Source organism: Rhinoraja longicauda, chromosome 8 (assembly GCF_053455715.1).
Source record: "Rhinoraja longicauda isolate Sanriku21f chromosome 8, sRhiLon1.1, whole genome shotgun sequence".
Classification (NCBI taxonomy): domain Eukaryota; kingdom Metazoa; phylum Chordata; class Chondrichthyes; order Rajiformes; family Arhynchobatidae; genus Rhinoraja; species Rhinoraja longicauda.
Window position 1 is genome coordinate 32,648,574 of NC_135960.1, and position 21,457 is coordinate 32,670,030.

General features: G+C 45.1%; 1 protein-coding gene across 11 annotated transcripts in view; it reads left to right on the top strand.

Moving 5' to 3' along the window:
- The window catches only part of agap1 (ArfGAP with GTPase domain, ankyrin repeat and PH domain 1), a 615,219-nt gene that overhangs the window by 251,920 nt on the left and 341,842 nt on the right, over positions 1-21,457 (top strand). For all 11 annotated transcript variants that reach the window (XM_078403564.1, XM_078403565.1, XM_078403566.1 and 8 more), the window contains 3 exons: positions 7,614-7,699; positions 10,616-10,757; positions 14,097-14,231. In XM_078403564.1, the coding sequence (XP_078259690.1) occupies positions 7,614-7,699; positions 10,616-10,757; positions 14,097-14,231 (363 nt within the window). The remainder of the gene's footprint in view (positions 1-7,613; positions 7,700-10,615; positions 10,758-14,096; positions 14,232-21,457) is intronic.

A 21,457-nucleotide genomic window follows, 5' to 3' on the forward strand; every position in this document is an offset into this window, starting at 1 on the left:
CTCACCCTGAACACAGGATCCCCCCAGGGTTGCGTCCTTAGCCCCCTACTGTACTCCCTGTACACACATGACTGTGTGCCCAGGTTCAGCTCCAACTCCATCATCAAGTTTGCTGACGACACTGTGGTGGTGGGCCTGATCTCCGATAACGATGAGAAGGCCTACCGGGAGGAGGTGGCTGACCTGGCACTCTGGTGTCAGTACAACAGCTTCCTCTTGAATGTCACAAAAACTAAGGAGCCGATTGTAGACTTTAGAAGGGCTCAACATCCGAGGACATACACGCCACAGGAGACAAATGGGATTACTGCAGATAGGGTGAGCAGCTTTAAATACCTGGGAGTCCACATCACAGAGGATCTGACATGGACAACACACATTGCCTCACTGGTGAGTAAGGCAAGGCAGCGCCTTTACCATCTCAGACAGTTGCGGAAATTCTGAGTCTATCTGAGGATCCTTCAGTGCTTCTACTCTGGGGCTGTAGAAAGCATCTTGTCCGGAAACATCACAATCTGGTTTGGGAATAGCTCTGCCCAGGACAGGAAGGCTCTGCGGAGAGTAGTGCGTTCGGCTGAACGCACTATGGGAACTACACTCGCCCCCCTGCGGGACCTCTACATCAGGAGGTGCAGATCCAGAGCAAGCAAGATTATGGGGGACCCCTACCACCCCAGCAACAGACTGTTCCAGCTGCTACAGTCAGGCAAACGCCTCTGCTGTCACACTGTGAAAACAGAGAGGATGAGACGGAGTTTATTCCCACAGGCCATCAGGACTGTTAACTCTCATATCACCAGGGACTAATTTAATTTACTGTATTCATTTATTTTTTGTGTAAAAAAAAAATTCTATTCTGTTTTGTAGTTTTAGCACAATCCGCAGGCGTTGCCACTTTCATTTCACTGCACATCTTGTATATGTATGTGACAAATAAAGTTGACTTTACTTGACTTGACTTGCTATTGAGGGCGTGCAGCGTAGGTTTACTAGGTTAATTCCCGGAATGGCAGGACTGTCCTATGTTGAAAGACTGGAGCGGCCAGGCTTGTATGCACTGGAATTTAGAAGGATGAGAGGGGATCTTATCGAAACATATAAGACTATTAAGGGGTTGGACACGTTAGAGGCAGGAAACATGTTCCCAATGTTGGGGGAGTCCAGAACCAGGGGCCACAGTTTAAGAGTAAGGGGTAGGCCATTTAGAACGGAGATGAGGAAAAACTTTTTCAGTCAGAGAGTTGTAAATCTGTGGAATTCTCTGCCTCAGAAGGCAGTGGAGGCCAATTCTCTGAATGCATTCAAGAGAGAGCTAGATAGAGCTCTTAAGGATAGCGGAGTCAGGGGGTATGAGGAGAAGGCAGGAACGGGGTACTGATTGAGAATGATCAGCCATGATCACATTGAATGGTGGTGCTGGCTCAAAGGGCCGAATGGCCTACTCCTGCACCTATTGTCTATTGTGGTTGGTGGTCAGCATGGACTCGTTGGGCTGAAGTACCTGTTTCAGTGCTGTTTTCCTCCATGACTGTGGAATAATATTTCTCCTACTTCAATATCTGTGTACTCTTTCATGAGCTGGTCACTTGCAGGTCATAATAGTGCCAATGATGTCAGAGGTGCAGAAGTGTCCTCCTGTTCTGGAGTGCACTTTTGCCATTGATAGCAACATCGTGCAATAAGCTTGGATCACGTGTAACAGCAGTGCACAATAATATTGCACCGATGTAGGCAATTGGATTAGTGTAGCAAACCCAAAATAAAATCTGCTTCTGCTAATTCTAACATTTATCAAACTTCTGTCCGCTGGTTGCTAACTCAACTTCTTGTGGAACCGGACCGAGGCCAGACGACAACTCTCAGACACCTCTTCCTACCTATCCCTGGACCATGACCCCACTGACAAACACCCAGACCTTTATCATCAGCACCATCACGGACCTCACCATTTCCAGCGATCTACCCTCCAATGCCTCCAAACTTATAGTTCCCCAGCCCCACACGGCACGATTCTACCTCCTACCTAAAATCCATAAACAGAACTGTCCCGGCAGACCCATTGTCTCTGCCTGCTCATGTCCCACCGAACTTATTTCCACCTACCTCGACTCCATCCCATCCCCCCTGGTTAAATCCCTCCCCACCTACGTCCAAGACGCCTCACACGCTCTCCATCTCCTCGATAACTTCCGGTTCCCAGGCCCCCACTCCCTCATCTTTACCATGGATGTCCAATCACTCTACACTTCCATCCCCCACAAGGATGGTCTCGAAGCCCTCCGTTTCTTCCTTGACCGTAGAACCAGCCAATCCCCATCTACTAACACTCTCCTCCGCCTAGCAGAGCTGGTTCTTACCCTTAACAACTTCTCCTTTGACTCCTCCCACTTCCTCCAAACCAGAGGCGTAGCTATGGGCACTCGCATGGGCCCTAGCTATGCCTGCCTCTTTGTCAGGTACGTCAAACAATCCCTGTTCCGGGTTTTACACCGGCCCCATCCCCGAACTCTACCTCTGCTACATTGACGACTGCATTGGTGCTACCTCTTGTACCCATGCAGAACTCACTGACTTCATACACTTCACTTCCAATTTCCATCCTGCCCTTAAATATACCTGGACTATCTCCGACATCTCCCTCCCATTTCTGGACCTCACCATCTCCATCACAGGAGACAGACTAGTGACTGACATCTACTATAAACCCACTAACTCGCACAGCTATCTGGACTACACTTCTTCCCACCCGGTCCCCTGCAAAAAGTCTATCCCCTACTCCCAATTCCTCCATCTACGCCGCATCTGCGCCCGGGATGAGGTGTTTCACACTAGGGCGTCAGAGATGTCCTCGTTCTTCAGGAAACGGGGCTTCCACTGTAGATGAGGCTCCCGCTAGGGTCTCTTCTACATCCCGCAACTCCGCTCTTGCTCTCTGAGCACTTCAACTCCCCCTCCCACTCCCAGTCTGACCTTTCTGTCATGGGCCTCCTCCAGTGCCATAGTGAGGCCCACCGGAAATTGGAGGAACAGCACCTCATATTTCGCCTGGGCAGCTTGCAGCCCAGTGGTATGAACATAGAAACATAGAAAATAGGTGCAGGAGTAGGCCATTCGGCCCTTCGAGCCTGCACCGCCATTCAATATGATCATGGCTGATCATCCAGCTCAGTAGCCTGTACCTGCCTTCTCTCCATACCCCCTGATCCCTTTAGCAAAAAGGGCCACATCTAACTCCCTCTTAAATATAGCCAATGAACTGGCCTCAACTACCTTCTGTGGCAGAGAATTCCACAGACTCACCACTCTCTGTGTGAAGAAATGTTTTCTCATCTCGGTCCTAAAAGACTTCCCCCTTATCCTTAAGCTGTGACCCCTGGTTCTGGACTCCCCCAACATCGGGAACAATCTTCCTGCATCTAGCCTCTCCAACCCCTTAAGAATTTTATATGTTTCTATAAGATCCCCCCTCAGTCTTCTAAATTCCAGCGAGTACAAGCCCAGTCTATCCAGTCTTTCCTCATATGCAAGTCCCGCCATCCCAGGGATCAATCTGGTGAACCTTCTCTGTACTCCCTCTAAGGCAAGAACGTCTTTCTTCAGGTTAGGAGACCAAAACTGCACACAATACTCCAGGTGCGGTCTCACCAAGGCCCTGTACAACTGCAGCAGAACCTTCCTGCTCCTAAACTCAAATCCTCTTGCTATGAATGCCAACATACCATTCGCTTTCTTCACTGCCTGCTGCACCTGCATGCTTGCTTTCAATGACTGGTGCACCATGACACCCAGGTCACGTTGCATCTCCCCTTCTCCCAATCGGTCACCATTCAGGTAATACTCTGCTTTCCTGTTCTTGCCGCCAAAGTGGATAACCTCACATTTATCCACATTATATTGCATCTGCCATGCATTTGCCCACTCGCCTAATCTATCCAAGTCACTCTGCAGCCTCCTAGCATCCTCCTCGCAGCTAACACTGCCACCCAGCTTCGTGTCATCCGCAAACATCGACTTCTCAAACTTTAGATAGTTCCTCTATCCCTCTCTTCCCCTCCCCCTTCCCGGATCTCCCTCTATCTTCCTGTCTCCACCTATATCCTTCCTTTGTCCCGCCCCCCTGACATCAGTCTGAAGAAGGGTCTCGACCCGAAACATCACCCATTCCTTCTCTCCTGAGATGCTGCCTGACCTGCTGAGTTACTCCAGCATTTTGTGAATAAATACCTTCGATTTGTACCAGCATCTGCAGATATTTTCTTATACAACTTCTTGTGGTAGATTCTGTCTATTTCATCTTTGAAAACCATTCTTGATTTTAAACACCTCTGTCAATTCTCCACTTAACCTTTGCTGCTGCAAAATTACAGACTCCAGCTTGCCTTGCTGCTCCACATGATGTACTGATGTTCAGGTGAGCACGGTCAGGCCTACTTAGAATTAACGTCCTTGGTGCAGAGTTTGTGTGATAAGTATTTCTGCCCCACTGTTCTCCCACCCTCATGCCAATGACTCTTGCCAAACATTTCTGAAAGCACCAGTATCCCAATTATTTAATGTGAGGCTTCGCATTGAGTCTCGGCGGATTATGCAGCATTGGAGTGCATTACAGCTAAGAAGGATCACGAATTTGCCAGATGTCCTCATTCTTGCTTTCCACCGGGTTGACCAGAAGCCAATTCACTGAGACAGTGAACAATTAGTCAATGCAAAGGTTATTAGAAATGAACAGAATCATGGCTTTTAATTAGAAATAACTTTTTCCAAACTGTATGAAAGAAGAAACAAATATTTTGCTTTTTTAAATCCTGCATTGAAGGTGGAGATGGTATTCACAGCCCACTTTCTCCAAGCCCACTCTTGGCATTCATGCCAGCAATGTGATATGCAGTCAGCAATAATATCTCTCTAGCAGATTGATCAACTGACTCACTGTTCCTGTGCAGAGGGTGTTAACATATGGTGCTGAGCGTAATCGCATCACCTCCCCTTGGGGGGCATTGGCCCTGTTTCTGGCACGTGCACAAGACAGTCGTTTCTGCTATTCTGCAGTTCTCCTTTTCTCCATCGCAAAGCTTAATTTCAACAAATTGCCATAGGTGTGGTTCCGCGCCATTGGCTTCTGTTACAATGTGCCGCCCTTTCTCACTGCAATACGGTATCTTCTTATTTTTCTGTTTTGACAAGCAGAAATAAATTAAAGGCCATTAAAGCAACTACAGCACTGGCATCTTGCTGTGCCTGGAATTAACCTTTGACTCTCTGAAATCTGGAATTTGCTTCCTGGGCTGCTTCCTTTCTTGGCTTAATGGTCCATTCGACAGGGTCTTGATAATGGCTTAGAGGTGTTGTGATGAAGACTCAGCTACTATTTGACCTAAATTTAAAAAAAGCTGCTGGCACAAGAAATCTGAAATAAAACAAAAAAATGGTGGAGAACTTCAACATGTCAGGCTACACTTGTGGAAAAAAAATTAAAGAGTTATTATTTCAGGCAGGGACCTTTCAGCTGATGTACGAGGTCCTCGACCTGAAATGTTAACTGTTTCCTTTCCACAGGTACTGCCTGATTTGAGTATTTCCAACATTTTTTAATGTTATTTATGATCTGATCTGTTCTACTTTTCAGTCTTTGGTCTCCATTTCAATTGTTGTGCTCCAGCCATAATCACCATCCCTTCCCTTACAACTCAGGCTGCGTTGGTCCATATTCCTTATTGTCTTGCCCCTTTACATAAGCTCATGTGGCCCTATACCCCGCTGAGATATCTGCTTGGCTCATGAGTATTTGGACTCTATATCTTAAACTCCAACCTTGAGTTCTGAACATCCCTCTCTAACCTTTGTTTCTTCCTCTCACACAATCCTTAATGTCATTAATCAAGTATCTGCCATGTCACCTCCTCATGTGGAAGAATTTTGTTTGATGTTCCTGCAAGCACCTTATGGTACTTTGCTGCATTAAGCAGGCTTAATAAAGGGTGGCTTTAGCACCAGGAACTTCTTTTAGAACCTCCAGTGCCACATTTCTGCAAAAGAAGATACAAGGCAATAACGAGCTGTATTGTTCATTGTTCATTTCTGCCTGGCAGGTCCACATTGTAGCTTGACTGGTTTCCTAACCAGATGTGTGTGTATGGAAATATATTCCATGTGCTCAACAAACCCTGGCATTGGGGAAAGCATAGACGCTTTGGAGGAAATGTTTATAGCTGAGGGAGAGGAGATCCACATCTACGTGAGAAACTGTGATTGCACAAATATGGTGAATTCGGAAATAGTTCTCTATTCAAACTGGAAAGGTAGCTTATTGTTGAGGCTCATGCAAGTGCTTTACCCAGTCTAAGTTTCACGTTCAAATTGTTGGTTTTACTTTGTTCACCGGGTGCACGGCACAGACATTCCATTATTTCTGGAAAGTTTATGATTATTCTTGAGAAGGTGGCGGCCAGCCACTCGAGGGCAGATGAATGGCGGAACTGGTACAGTTAATCCCTCACACCACCAAAGGTCTGGGTTCGATCCTGACCTCGGGTGTTGTCTGCGTGGAGTTTGCACATTTTCCTTGTGACCACAAGATGCTTCAACTTCCCCCCACAAACCAAAGGCGTGCGATTAAGTAAATGAATTGGCCCACTTTAAATGGCCCCAGTGTGTACGTCATGCTGGAATGTGGGGCGTGGTGAAATTGTGGGAAGAATAAAATAGGACGGGACTAACACCAGTCACACATTGTAAATGACACAATTCAATTATAGAATTGAAGCCATGTGTTCTCGCCATGAGAGACTTTCTATTGTTAATGGACAAGGTTGAATGTTTTTTAAAATGAACAGGGGAATAGTTTCAGGTAAGGTTAAGCCCCCCCCCCCAATTGAGTACTTTATACAGGGGCCACAGATGGAGTCTTCTGAGATTCCTGTGGCGCCATGACTATCCTGATTCTCAGCCCAGCTGGAAGGCAGTGGTACAGCATAGCCATGACCTTGTCAGTGCTAGGAATGATGGGATTACAGTGCACGGGGCATAGAACAGTGTAAGTCAATTAAATTACTATTTTTGCCTAGGTTTGTAAAATTGTTGAACTGTTATTTTTTTTTACCATTCTATCCAAAAAGTAAAGTACAAACAAAAAAAGTACAAGAGACTGCAAATGTTAGGATCTTGAGTACAAAACAAACTGCTGGAGGAAGCCACCAGTCTGAATGGAGTCCCAATCCAAAACATCGTCAGTCTATTTCCCTCCACAGATGCTGCCTGACCCACTGAGTTCCTCCAGCAGTTTGTTTTTTAACAAACCATTGACCTGTCCTCAAATCCACACAGTAGGAAGTCACGCAGACATTATATTGGATAAATAGGCCCTTACATCAAACATGTCCAATTGTTTTTTATGAATTGGCTGGAAAATATTTTTTGTAATAACTTTTTCACTGTAACATGTCTATCCTTTCTGGTCATTATCAACTGTCTGTCCTGTGTTATCAGTAATCCATCTTCTAGTGCCATGGTATGAATATGTCCTGTAGTTGGTATCCCCCTTTCCCTTGATGTAACTTTCCTGTTCCGGCTGCTGGTCTTGCCCTGCCCTTCACTGTGAATTGTTTCTGTGGTAGGCGGTCGCTTTAAGAAGGAGATTGTGGTGGACGGCCAGAGCTACCTGCTGCTGATCAGGGATGAAGGGGGCCCTCCAGAGGCACAGGTAGGTACTGCTGCAGGCAAAGTTCTTATTCAAATCAATGCAAAATGCCATCTGTATCTCTGCATGCCTTTTAATATGTAAGATGGTGTTACTGAGTCATATGAAAAATAATGCCAAGATCATTTTATTTTTAAACTAATGAAATTCCTATCTGTGAGAAAATGGGTCATGTAGAATTTACCATTAGAGTAGATTAATTTGGTTTATACAAGAATACATTGTAATGAAATTTAAATCCATTTTGAGTTTGTGTGACTACACCATGTGAAATGACAAATGCCTTACTAATCTTTAATTGTGTTTGAGGATCAGGATGTTTCTCGTGCGGATATTAGCAGTGACTGAAACATGCTTCATTTGGTACACTCTGATTAGTCCCGTGGTTAACTTACATTAATTGTTTTATGATTACTTTCTATTGATCTTCTTTTCCTCCAAGGTTTCCAATCTGTTCTTTGGTAGCTAGTCTAAATCATAGACTGTGTGGGAAGGAACTGCAGATACTGGTTTAAACCGAAGATAGACACAAAATGCTGGAGTAACTCAGCAGGACAGGCAGCATTTCTGGAGAGAAGGAATGGGTGACGTTTTGGGTCAAGACCCGTCTCAGTCTGAAGAAGGGTCTCGACCCAAAACATCACCCATTCCTTCTCTCCAGAGGTGCTGCCTGTCCCGCTGAGTTACTCCAGAATTTTGTGTAAATCATAGACTGGCTGTCCAATTGCATATTTAATAACTTCATGCTACAACCTTTGTTTATACCTTTTACATGTGGACAGCACAGAATAGGTTCAGAGAATCACACAGCATGGAAACGGGATCCTCAGCCCATTAAACATCTATTTTACACTGATCTCAATTTTATTCTCCCCATATTTCCCTAATCTTTAGGCACACTATTTTTAATTTGGTATCATCTTAGTTGGTTCAAATGAATGTAAAGAGCACCGCAATGGAGAAACATTACTTCTTTTGATAAACAATTGTTACAAGATTATCACTTTAAATCAGTGAAGGACGCAAAAGAGCTTTCCATAAAACACTAGATACTCTGGGATAACCCAAAATCTGGTTGTAACAAGGTGACACTGACCTCTGAAGGTTATGAATTAGTTTGAAATTTCAAGTGAAACTGTTCATCATCTCCTGAAACTGTTCATCATCTCCTGAAGCTGCTAAAGATAAACAAATATGAGCTGAATTCCTGTTAGCAGGACCACCTCCTCGTCTGAAGGTGAATGAATGAGCAAGTCTATGAGAACAGGTTGGTTGTGGTTTTGGTCACCAGTGCGTCAGTAGATTCTAAGCTTGGTACGAAGCTGCTGACTCAAATTCATGGGCAGCTGTTAGGTGTTAATTAAAACAGTTGTTTTGCAACAGACCTGTGTGAATTAACTGTAAAGAATATGAAAGGTAGTTGGTCCAGTGGTATCCAAAGGCTGAACTCGTACAAATAATTTGTACACTCACTGGTGCCTGTCATGCCCCTCCCCCTTGTCTCTTCATACTGGTTATCTCTCCTCTCCTTTCTCAGTCCTGATATAGGGGCTCGACCTAAAATGTCGACATTCGTTTGTCACCACCGATGCTGCTTATCCCGCTGAGTACCTCCAGTAGTTTTTTGTTAGTTAGAGTGCCCCTTATTTGGAAATTTCACTTATGACATTTCTTTACATACATGATTTAAAAACTAAACGTTAAATTGCCAAATATATATTGAAGTTCATGGGGTTTGTTATAGTCAAGTGGTGGGAGATAAGCTGAGCCCAACTTTTCTCTTTGTTCTCTATATTACAATGGTTTGTGTGCAATTTTTAAAAAGAAGAACTAGAAGCCCGAAAGTAGCAAGGAAACCTGAGATTTATCCCTCCTTGTGTGTCAGTCTTAAAGCACTGCCCATTTGCGATGTCAGAACCACATTAGGGAGTTAAAAGGCGTTCCTTCACAGAGCAAAAGAAGGAAAGTGCATCCCTTACCACTTAGTGTTTGGCTTGTGGGGGGAAGGTGGAGGTGGGTGAAATCCTGGCAAGTGATAGTTGGAAACAGGGCAGGGGGGAAGTTGATTGGCAGATGGATGGAGTAAGTGACAAGAGCTTGAAGTGGAAAGGAGACAAAAGGGTGTCATATTAGGGAAAAAAAGGATGTGAAATGTAAAGCCGGAGAGAGGGATGAGGGGAGGGGAAAGGGGGTGGAATAATAGGAAAATATGGAGCTCGGGGATGGGAGATGAGTGAAAAAGAGCATGGTGATTAAGGTGATTGAAGAAATGTGTACAGGGCGGAGGAATGAGAGGTAGGGAGGCTATTACTTGAAAATTGAGGATTCAGTATTGATACCATTGGGTTGTAGGCTACCCAAGCAGAAGATGAGATACTGTTCTTTCTGTTTATATGTGGCCTCACTCTGGCAATGGAGGAGGCCAAGGACAGAAAAGTTGGAATGGGAAGGAGAATTAAAATGGTTAGCAATTGAGAGCTCCAGTAGACGTTGGCGGACAGGACACAAGTGTTTAGCGAAATGGTCGCCAAGGATATGCTTGGCCTCGCCAATGTAAAGGAGGCCACATCGGGAGCACTGAATGCAATAGATGACATTTTAAAAAGGTGGATGTGAACCTCTATCTCACCTGGAAGAGCTGCTGGGGTCCCTGGATGGAAGTGAAAGTAAGTGTAAGGACAGGTGTTACAACTCCTACGATTGCAGGGGTAAGTTCCTAGGGAGGGGGCTGGCTGGGTGGGAAATGATGAGCAAACCAAGGAATTGTGGAGAGCTTGGGCTTTGCAGAAGAGGGGTGGGGATAAGAAGATGTTACATGATGGTAGCATGTGAGTGATTGTGAAATGAATGATTTTTTTTTAATCAATTGCTTGATCTGCTTCTGCTGATTTTGTATTGATTGATCTGATTTATTTGCAGTTTGCAATGTGGGTGGACGCAGTTATATTTGTCTTCAGTTTGGAGGATGAGAACAGTTTCAATGCGGTCTACTATTACTACACCAGGATGGCCAATTATCGGAGCACCGCAGAGATCCCAATGGTGCTGGTTGGAACACAGGGTAAGAGGGTTTTCCTGGGATTCCTTGACACTGAGCAAAGTTGCAGGGCAGGAGCTGAAAATTTGAATTGTTTGTGTTGAGTAACTTGAATGACCAACTAGGGGATCCAATAAAGGCATTCCACTTGAACAGTTAGTACAATGTGTAAAAGTAAGCTTCAGATCTATTTTTATACAGTTCTATTTCAATGTATTATCGTATTTTATCTTCTGAAGCAAACTTGCTATCGTTCCTTGTCATAGAAAGAGAGTCCTGGTTCAATCTTTCTAACACGTTCATGTTTCTTGAAGTGCCCACCCAGAATTATCCAGACTACACCAGCTGAGGGCTAATTAGTGATATATCAAGCCTGCAAAAAGCACCTTCCTTAGAAGGTGAAAGGTTGGAAAATGCTGGCGAATCCTTATGCTTTAATAACAAACTTCAATGCAGGTACAATTGTCCATTAGCTTTTATAGCTAGGGAGTTGGAATATAACATAAGCAATTTAGGTCCACTTACTTGAAGAAAGCAAGTCTTGCCCTAGGACGAAGACAATGACGGTCCACAATGATTTACCCAAGCATCTTCCAAGCGAACTCCCTGTCCTCAGCTCATCTATCGTCAGGGATGGCTATTCAGGAACTTGAGGACTTAAGATTTGGTTGTTATGAGATGAGATGATATTGAGACAGTTTGAACATGTTTTCACACATCGTGACCTAAAAGTAAGGCGTTCACCCTGCCCTCAAATTCACAGACTATCTCTGGCACCCCCCCCCCCCCCCCCCCCCGCAAAGACGCTATTCACTGATCTCAATTTCTCTGTCACTTTCACATCTGGTCCCAAGATGAGGCTTTCTATTCTCGGACATCCATGATGTCCTTGTTCTTTAGTAGATGTGGTTTTCCCCCCCTGCTGTCATATTTGGATCCGTTGCCTGCAGTTCCTCTGTGCCTCGCCCCCCTCCCCCTAGGAGATGGAACGAGGATAGAGTTGCCTTGTCCTCACCTTTCACCCCACCAGCCTCCCCATCCAACATATCATTCTGCGACATTTCCCTCACCTCCAACTTGACCCCACTGCCTGTCACATCTTCCCCTCCCCACCCTATCCCATGTTCCATGGAGACCGTTCCCTCCACAACTCCTTGGTTCATTCATCCCATCCCACCCAAACCACCCCTCCCCTGCAACCAGGAGATGTATCACCTGATCCTATACCTCCTCCCACACCTCCATTAGAGACACAAGCAGTATTTCCAGGTGAGACAAAGGTTCATGCCCACCTCCTCCAATCTCAAAGGTTCATGTCCACCTGCTGCTACATCCAGTGATCCCGATGTAGGGTCCTGTACATCGGCGAGACCAAGCATAGACTGCTTCACTGAACTCTTGCGCTCAGTCTGCACTGACCTTTCCGTCCTGAGTGTCCTCCATTGCCAGAGGGAGGCCAAATGTAAACTGGAACAACAGGACCTTATATTCCACATGGATAGCTTCTAACCCAGTATTGAACATTGACTTCACTAATTTAGGTAACAAAACCCTTCTTCCCCCACAGGTCATTCCTCCCTCCCCCACTCTCCCCTCCCCTCCCCCCCCCCCCCTTCAATCCATCTCTCTCACACCTTCTATCTTTTCATCTCTGGGCTTTGCCCACAATCAGTCTGAAGAAGGGGCCCTCACCCAAAATGTCACCTTTCCATGTTCTCGAGAGATGGAACCCGACCTGCTGACCAGCACTTTGTCTTTTTTTGTAAACCAGCATCTACAGATCCTTGTTTCTGTTTTGTTAAAGTTGTGGTCAGAGTTGCACAATTCCAGCTTCCTGCATTTTATGGGCACCACTGCCCTCTGCTGGCTGAGTGTTCTTGGGTGAGACGGCAGCCTCTCAGGACTCCGCTTCTTCTTATCAAGTCCACATCACAAGATTAGAAATTGTTCAGCCAGAGTTGAACACACTTCTCGGCATCAGCAAACAAAGGCGTCTTGCGCTTCTTGCACTTTTTGTGCGTAGACTCTGCTGCTGAAGGATAAGATTTCATCAAATCTTGGAATATCATAGCATAGGAGGCTGGTCAGACCGTTGCTGATGGGCTAACTTATTTAGTTTAGAGATACAGCTCGGAAACAGGTCACCAAACCTGCACCAACCAGCGATCCCCGCACATTAACCTATCCTACACACACTAGGGACAATTTACACTTATACCAAGCCAATTAACCTACAAACCTTTACGTCTTTGGAGTGTGGGAGGAATCCGAAAATCTCAGGGAAAACCCACGTGGTCACAGGGAGAATGTACAAACTCCGTACAGATAGCACCCATAGTTGGATCGAACCCAGGTCATTACAAATGCTGCAAGCGCTGTAAGGCAGAAACTCTACCGCTGCGCCACTGTGCTGCCCCTAAAGAAGCTATTAAAATTGAACATTTATGCAACATTTAAGAGGCATTTTAGACAGGCACGTGCAGTTGGGATGGAGAAATATTGAGCATGTCGGTGATTAGTTTAAATTGGAGTTGTGATTGGAATAGATATTGTGGGTCATAGGGCTGGTTCCTGTGCTGCACAGTTCTATGGTCCATAATCTCACTCCTTGTTCTTTCCTCAGAATCCTGCCAGCATTAACGTTCACATCCAAACCCATTTCATATAATGTGAAATGGTTTTCATTGCTGTTACAGGTGGTGTGAACCAGATCATTTCTCTGTGTAAGATACATTCTCCTGATCTGGCATCACATTCTCGTCCCTGTCACATGAGGTCTGAATCACTTGGTCACCAGCCTGCCAGTAGGGCAGTTTCTCCCAATTTATTCACAAATGTTGTGAAGGCAGATACTTTCACAACGTTTAACATCTACTAAATCGCTAAAGTATCGAAGGCTGTGCACCTAATGTAGGTTAATGGGATTATTGAAGATGGGCAAATTGGTTGATATGGACATAACGGGCAGAAGGGCTTGTTTCTGTTCTGCATAATTCTGTAACTCTCAATTTTTGTTGTTTTACACTATATCTTTAATGTCGAGGGTCATGAAAGAAAAGTTTTTATTTGACTTCTCAACTTCCTGTTCTCTCATCTCATGAACTAGCCCAGTTCTTATTCTGAGAATGTACTTGGTTAAATCAAGGTGCCTTGTAACAGGTCTTGGCAACTACTATTTACTAGAAATATCCTACTCCTATTTGACTTCCTGCAATAATTACCCGCATATTTGTCAGGATTAAATTCCATTTACCAAACGGCCATCTGATCTATGTCCCTGTAATTTCCTGTTGCAACCAGAACTTTAATCACCCTGTGAGTGTCCTGTTGAGGTTAATATTCTGCCATATATTTCCTCCACAGATGCCATCAGTACATCCAATCCACGGGTAATCGACGATTCCAGGGCGCGTAAACTCTCTAATGATCTGAAGCGATGCACTTACTATGAAACGTGTGCCACGTACGGACTGAATGTGGAGCGTGTTTTTCAGGATGGTAAGATGTTCTCTTGTTCTCTTGCTGAATTCTACTGGGCTTCACCGTGCTAGCTGCTGTGCTGGCAGGGACTATCTGTAGCTCACTTAGCAGTTGTGCCACCTCGAGGGCAGGTGTGCTTAACCACAGAGCTGTGGAGGTGGGTTCACTCTCCTTAGTGTTCACGTTGTGTCCCTCGTTCAGCACCTTTATCCCACAACAGTGATGAGACGTTATTTTCATGATCCTGAGTGAAACGTACACTTTAAAAAAATATCATCATTCATTATATCATAAATAGATGCTCTTTCAATTTTAGTTACATTTTTAAACTGCACTTTCTTATAGTTCTTTGGGATTCTTTTGACTATTGTGTTTCCCTCCCCTGCTGTTATACATTTTTGCTGCTGTAACCAGTCTATAGCACCTTTCTCCTTGCTCACCATACTTGGAATGATCCTCATTCTGAGTGTGCCTATCACAATCCTATATTCAACTTCCTTTTCGCCCTTCCCTTTCCTTTTCCATATTCCACTAATGTTATGTGATTTGTGTATTATAGATACTACATTTTTAAATGTTTCAATTTTAAAAAAAACTATTTATGTCCTATTGAATTGTTTTTAATATCAGTCATTGCGGAAATGTACCTTTCCTATAAAGGTGAAGCTTGGCTCCCAAAGTTACCATCTATCCAGGGATAGGAGTCAGCTTGTATCCTGAGACTTAGTTTTCCTGATGCCCCACAACATCTTTGCCAGATTCTTCCAGGATCCAGAGGCCCATCAAGCTCTATTTACCAGTTTCTATCTAAATAAAGTTAAGAGTCCCCCCACATTGGTGAGGCTGGAATCATGTGAAGACCAGACCAGATTTGTTTCAATGAGGGACATTACTGTGCCAGGTTATAAGATCTAATGATATTATTCCAGAGGTAACTATTGAAAAGGATATTTAGTAAAGAATCACTTCCAGCAATGCATGGGATATTTCACATTATCCTGAGAGAGCTGGTGATTTGTTATCTCATTCCAAAGGCTGCTCGCCTGACTGCAGCACAGTATCATTGTTGCACTCAAAGTAATGTGCTCAAATCTCAGGAGTGGGGCTTGAACTTGTGCCCTGAGTTGCAGGGAAATGACAAAGCAACGGTGCAGGGTAGCAAAATATGTAGATTGAGGCAGCAAGGTACCATGCATACAAACATAAGGGAATGTATCCAGTCAAAGTCAGAATAGAGTAGATGGTTCAGAAACAAGTCAAGTCAACGAAGCAAAGGAATGGCTCAACTAAAACAAAATGGGTGCAGTCTAATTGGGGTTATGTTGTCACAGTTATTATTCCAAGATACGTTTAGTGAGGCGGGCAAGATGGATAAAGAGGTTGACCAACAATTTTTTAAAATGGGATAGAGGGCTCTTCTTATAACTCGTGCCTTCCAGACCAAGTAACGTCCTTGTACGTGAACAAACTATTTTCACCCTGCTTGTATAAATAGGATAAAGTATTAATCCAATTGAGGTGATTGAAACATACAAAGGAACGGATAGGGAAAATATTTATTCCTTATGGGAGAGTCTCAGACAAGGGCAAACTTGAAATTTTAACTGATCCCACAGGGACAAGGTGAGAAATATCTTATGCACATGAAGGTTAGTGGTATTTGTAAATTCCTCGCAGGGACCTCATGGTTGACCTTCAACCTTCAATTAACAAATTCAGTTCTTTGACGGGATGAATTAATGGGGTAAATGAAGAGCCAATGAGGAACAGGCTATTTTAGATCATATGTTGTGCAACAAGAAGTTAATTGATGACCTGGTGTTTAAACGAATATTAGACATAAGGAAGCAATGGACATAGTTTGGTGGAATATTATATAAAGGTTGAAAATGATGTGGAGGGATAGTGCTGGTCATGTATCTGTAATTATTTCAGTAAAACAGCAGAGGGCGTGTGGACATTCAGAGTGAGTTAACTGGCTCCACAATGCAGCTTTAAAAGTAGACACAGTCATTGAAATGCATCTAAAAATGCTTCTCATGTCTGTTATGTAGTTGTTAATAAATGTAACCAATGGTTCCATGGACTGGTTTTGAGCAAGGCTTCCTCATCGCACTGATATACCAGCAAGCTTCTCTCTGTGCACGTGCAATGAAAGTCTTGCTTGCAGGTGTATCAATGGCACATGCACACATACAATGCACAAAACATAAATTGTACATAAATATGCAAGAGAGTGCATAGAAAAAGACTTTTTAAAAAAACATGCCAAAAGTGCAAAAGTCAATTAAAACGTCCATGGTAGTGCAAGAGGTGATCTGTAGTGTCTTGCTGTGGTGAGATTAGGCTTGTGCAAGTCGATTCAAGACTTGATGGTTGTAGGAAAGTAGCTGTTTCTGAACTTGATGGTTTGGGATTTCAAGTTTCTGTACTCCTGCCTGAGAGTGGCAGCAGGAAGAGGGTCTGACCCAGATGATAGGCATCCTTAATGATAGATGCTGCCGCTTGAGGCAGCACCTCGTGCAGATACTTTTGATGGTGGGGAGGGCTGTGCCCGTAATGGACGGGGTTGAGTTCACTGCTCTTTGCAGTTTCTTGTGTTCCTGTGCATTTGAATTGCCATACCAGGCCATGATGAAACCAGTCAGATTGTATTCAGCTAAATACCACAACCCACAAATACCACCGATGAGGTCTCCATATCCTGTAAATGAACTAGGAGGATAGGCAAACCAATATCAATGTGCTTTAGACAATAGACAATAGACAATAGGTGCAGGAGTAGGCCATTCAGCCCTTCGAGCCAGCACCGCCATTCAATGCGATCATGGCTGATCACTATCAATCAGTACCCCGTTCCTGCCTTCTCCCCATACCCCCTCACTCCGCTATCCTTAAGAGCTCTATCCAGCTCTCTCTTGAAAGCATCCAACGAACTGGCCTCCACTGCCTTCTGAGGCAGAGAATTCCACACCTTCACCACCCTCTGACTGAAAAAGTTCTTCCTCATCTCCGTTCTAAATGGCCTACCCCTTATTCTCAAACTGTGGCCCCTTGTTCTGGACTCCCCCAACATTGGGAACATGTTATCTGCCTCTAATGTGTCCAATCCCCTAATTATCTTATATGTTTCAATAAGATCCCCCCTCATTCCCAGGCCAATATCCCCAGCATTGAGGATAACCAATAGTGAGCAGTGTTGGGCAGACCATGACGTCAAGTGCCTAGGTCAGGGGCTTAGCATGACGAAAGCAAGGCGCAGGCAGAGGACATGGTTCAAGGACCATCTCAAAGCCTTGTTTAAAACGAGTAACATTCCCACTGGCTTGCGGATGTTTTTGGTACGTGACCGATCAAAATGGAGGAGGGATATTCAGGATGGTACTGAGTGGATTATCCCTTTGGGAGAACACAGAAGCCGGGCAGTGTGCACCACCTTTACACTCGCCAGGCCTGGCCCACCAAGTCTGCAGGTCCCATCTTGACCTCATCTACTCCCTCGGACCCCACAGAGCAGAGTCACCCTTGACATGGAGATCCGAGAGAAAGAAGGAATTTGTGAAACCAGTGGGCAAAAGGGAAAGGAATCTCAATGTGGAAATGTAGGCAGATGGGATTAAATTAAATTGATAAGTGGATTTTGAAAGAATGAGTTAAAATAGATTGGAGGACCAGAGGGATAGGTGTTCTAATTGCTTGTGCTGTTACTGACTGTTATGACATATAAAGGATGTTAAGTCACTGCAGAAGGTGCCAAGTTGATTTACTGGAATTATTACAGAACAGCAAGGTTATTCCTTTCAGGGAAGCTTGAACAGACTTGGCTCTTTCGAGAAGACACGATTAAAATGAAAATAACCTTAAATTAGCTGTCAAAATGTATTGAATATATAGAACTCTATTTAAGAAGTATCTACATAATCAGTTGAACCATCGAGGCATGGAAGGTAGCAGACCAAATGCTGATGAATGGGATTAGTATAGATAGGTACTTGATGGTCTGTATGGACATTGCTGGTGTGCTTGTATGACTCCATGACTCTATGTGTGGGACCCCAAACCCTGGAGTCGGTGTTAAATCCAATAACCGAGGAGACTGCTCTTTACCTGAAATAGTTGGAATGTGGGACTTTGTTGGTGTAAACATATGAGAAAGCTGAAGTACTTGCAGGCGAAAGGTACTGAAGGTTATGTTGGAAGAGGCATGTAGAATAGCGGTCAAAGCTAGGTGAACTAGATGTTTCTGTACAGTATTTTCTGTCTTTAAAATGATGTTAATTCAGCGGAGTGCTAGAACTAAAGGAAATCCGTGGTTACTACACTTGGTTTATCTCAGCTTCCACTGATAACTATTATTACAGCAACCTTTGGTTAAAGATCGGTATTTTTATACGTCAAGTCAAATTTATTTGTCACATACACATACACGATGTGCAGTGAAATGAAAGTGGCAATGCCTGCGGATTGTGCACAAAAAAGAATTACAGTTACAGCATATAAATAAAGTTAATAAGTTACTATAGTGTAGACAAAAATTTAATCTCTGGGGTTATAAAAGTTGACAGTCCTGATGGCCTGTGGGAAGAAACTCCGTCTCATCCTCTCCGTTTTTACAGCGTGACAGCGGAGGCGTTTGCCTGATCGTAGCATCTGGAACAGTCTGTTACTGGGGTGGCAGGGGTCCCTCATGATCTTGCTTGCTCTGGATCTGCACCTCCTGATGTATAGGTCCTGCAGGGGGACGAGTGTAGTTCCCATGGTGCGTTCTGCCGAACGCACTACTCTCTGCAGGGCCATCCTGTCCTGGGCAGAGCTGTTCCCAAACCAGACTGTAATGTTGCCGGACAGGATGCTCTCTACAGCCCCAGAGTAGAAGCAATGAAGGATCCTCAGAGACACTCTGAATTTCCTCAGTTGTCTAAGGTGGTAAAGGCGCTGCTTAGCCTTACCCACCAGTGCGGCAATGTGCGTTGCCCACGTCAGATCCTCTGTGATGCGGACTCCCAAGTATTTAAAACTGCTCACCCTATCCACAGTAGACCCATTTATCTCCAGTGGCGTGTACGTCCTTGGATGTTTAGCCCTTCTGAAGTCCACAATCAGCTCCTTTGTTTTAGTGACATTCAAGAGGAGGCTATTGTTCTGACACCAGAGTGCCAGATCAGCCACCTCCTCCCGGTAGGCCTTCTCATCGTTGTTGAAGATCCGGCCCACCACCACAGTGTCATCAGCAAACTTGATGATGGAGTTTGAGCTGAACCTGGCCCCACAGTCATGTGTGTACAGGGAGTACAGTAGGGGGCTAAGGACGCAGCCCTGGGGGGATCCTATGTTCAGGGTGAGGGAGCTGGATGTGTGTTCCCCCATCCTGACCACTTGGGGCCTGGCGGTGAGAAAGTCCAGGACCCAGGCACAGGACCCAGGACCCAGGCTAAGCCCCAGTTCCAGCAACTTCTCAACCAGTCTGCTGGGGACTATTGTGTTGAATGCTGAACTAAAGTCGATGAACAGCATCCTCACATAGCCCCCCTGGTTGTCCAGATGAGAGAGAGCGGTGTGCAGAACCTGGGAGACCGCATCATCCGTGGACCTGTTCGGACAGTATGCGAACTGTAGTGGGTCCATGTTGCGAGGAAGGAGGGCACAGATATGCTTCTTGACTAGCCTCTCAAAGCATTTCATGACAACCGAGGTGAGGGCCACCGGTCGGTAGTCATTTAAACAAGCTGGAGAGGCATTCTTTGGCACCGGTACAATGATGGATCTTTTGAAGCATGCAGGGACCACGGACTTGGCCAAGGAGAGGTTGAATATTGTGGTGAGCACTGGAGCAAGCTGAGTAGCACAAGACTTTAGCACTCACCCAGATATACCATCTGGGCCTCCAGCTTTCCTCGTGTTCACACGCGTCAGAGCCCACCTCACCTCATGCTCGGACACCGAGAATGTGTGCACATCCCCGGCGGTGGATCCCCCTCCAGCCTCGCTAGCCAGCGCCCCTTCGGTGCTGTTTTCTGACGGCGAGCTGGGGGTGTTACCCGTCTCAAACCGTGCATAAAAAGAGTTCAGGTCATCAGCTAAGGAGGAGCCGGCACTTCCGGTTGAGGGGGTGCTGGACCTGTAGCTAGTTATTGTCCGTAGCCCCTGCCAAAGGCACCTGGTGTCCTGCTGCTCCATCTGTGACTCCATCTTGTCCCGGTACCTCCTTTTTGCATCCTTCACTGCCTTTCGCAGTCGGTAGGACTCTCCCTTGTAGTCGTTCATGTTGCCGGATGCCAGGCCAGAGTTGTAAGCAGCGGTGCGAGCATTCAAGGTGGAATCTTGCTGTAGTGCTTGAAAGTGCAGATCCTAAAGGGATAGATTCTGGCCAACTAAGGCCATCTGTGTATTTTCAGTTTTACAGCATTCACCTTTACTCCATTCTCTCTAGCAGGACTTTGTATCTGGCGTGTGGTGTCCTCCAGTGGTAAACCAGAGGGAGAACTTTCCCATTGCAATCTCCTGGCAATGCCATTGGCATTCTCAGGTTGTGGCATAAGGCCATGGACCAAAGTCGTTGATGACATGTATGATGCACTGGCACAGAGGCTGCTGGTCAGGTACAATGGTGCCAAATAATGTACAACATGGGCTTGGCACCACGCACATCTGATAGCATCCATTCAAGGCTCACATGGACAAATACTTAGGAGACCTGAAGTGGAGAGTCTTGATGTTTGTTAGGATTTACGTGGGTTGCTGCCAAGGTGCACAAGGTGTCAATCTGCCTCAGATTTGCATCTGCTTCCAATGGAGGTTGGTTCACACCTCAAACATCCCCCAAAGGTGGTAGTGACGTCAGCCTCTGCCCCCGGTTCCCACCCTGTCTTTCCCTTCCTCCTCCTCACCTCAATTATTTCCCTCAAGTCCCTTCCCTCTCCTGCAATCTTCTGATCTTGGCCATCTGTTCTCCAACATGTTCCCTCTATGATCTGCACTGTCCACAATGACAGGAGGTTGCAGAGTAACCTATCGTGGGCCTTGGATGCAGTAAAATGTCCAGCCTATGAATGGGTCACTGGCTGACTGGCATTAAGTGGATATCTCTGCTGTAGACAATTACAAAATGCAAATCTGCTGACCTGGGTCCAGCAAACAGATGCAATCACCATGAAAGTGCATCGGCGCCACTACTTTCTTTGAAGTTTTAAGATATTCAGAATATCACTGAATACTCTATAATAAATGTTTACAGATGTACTGTA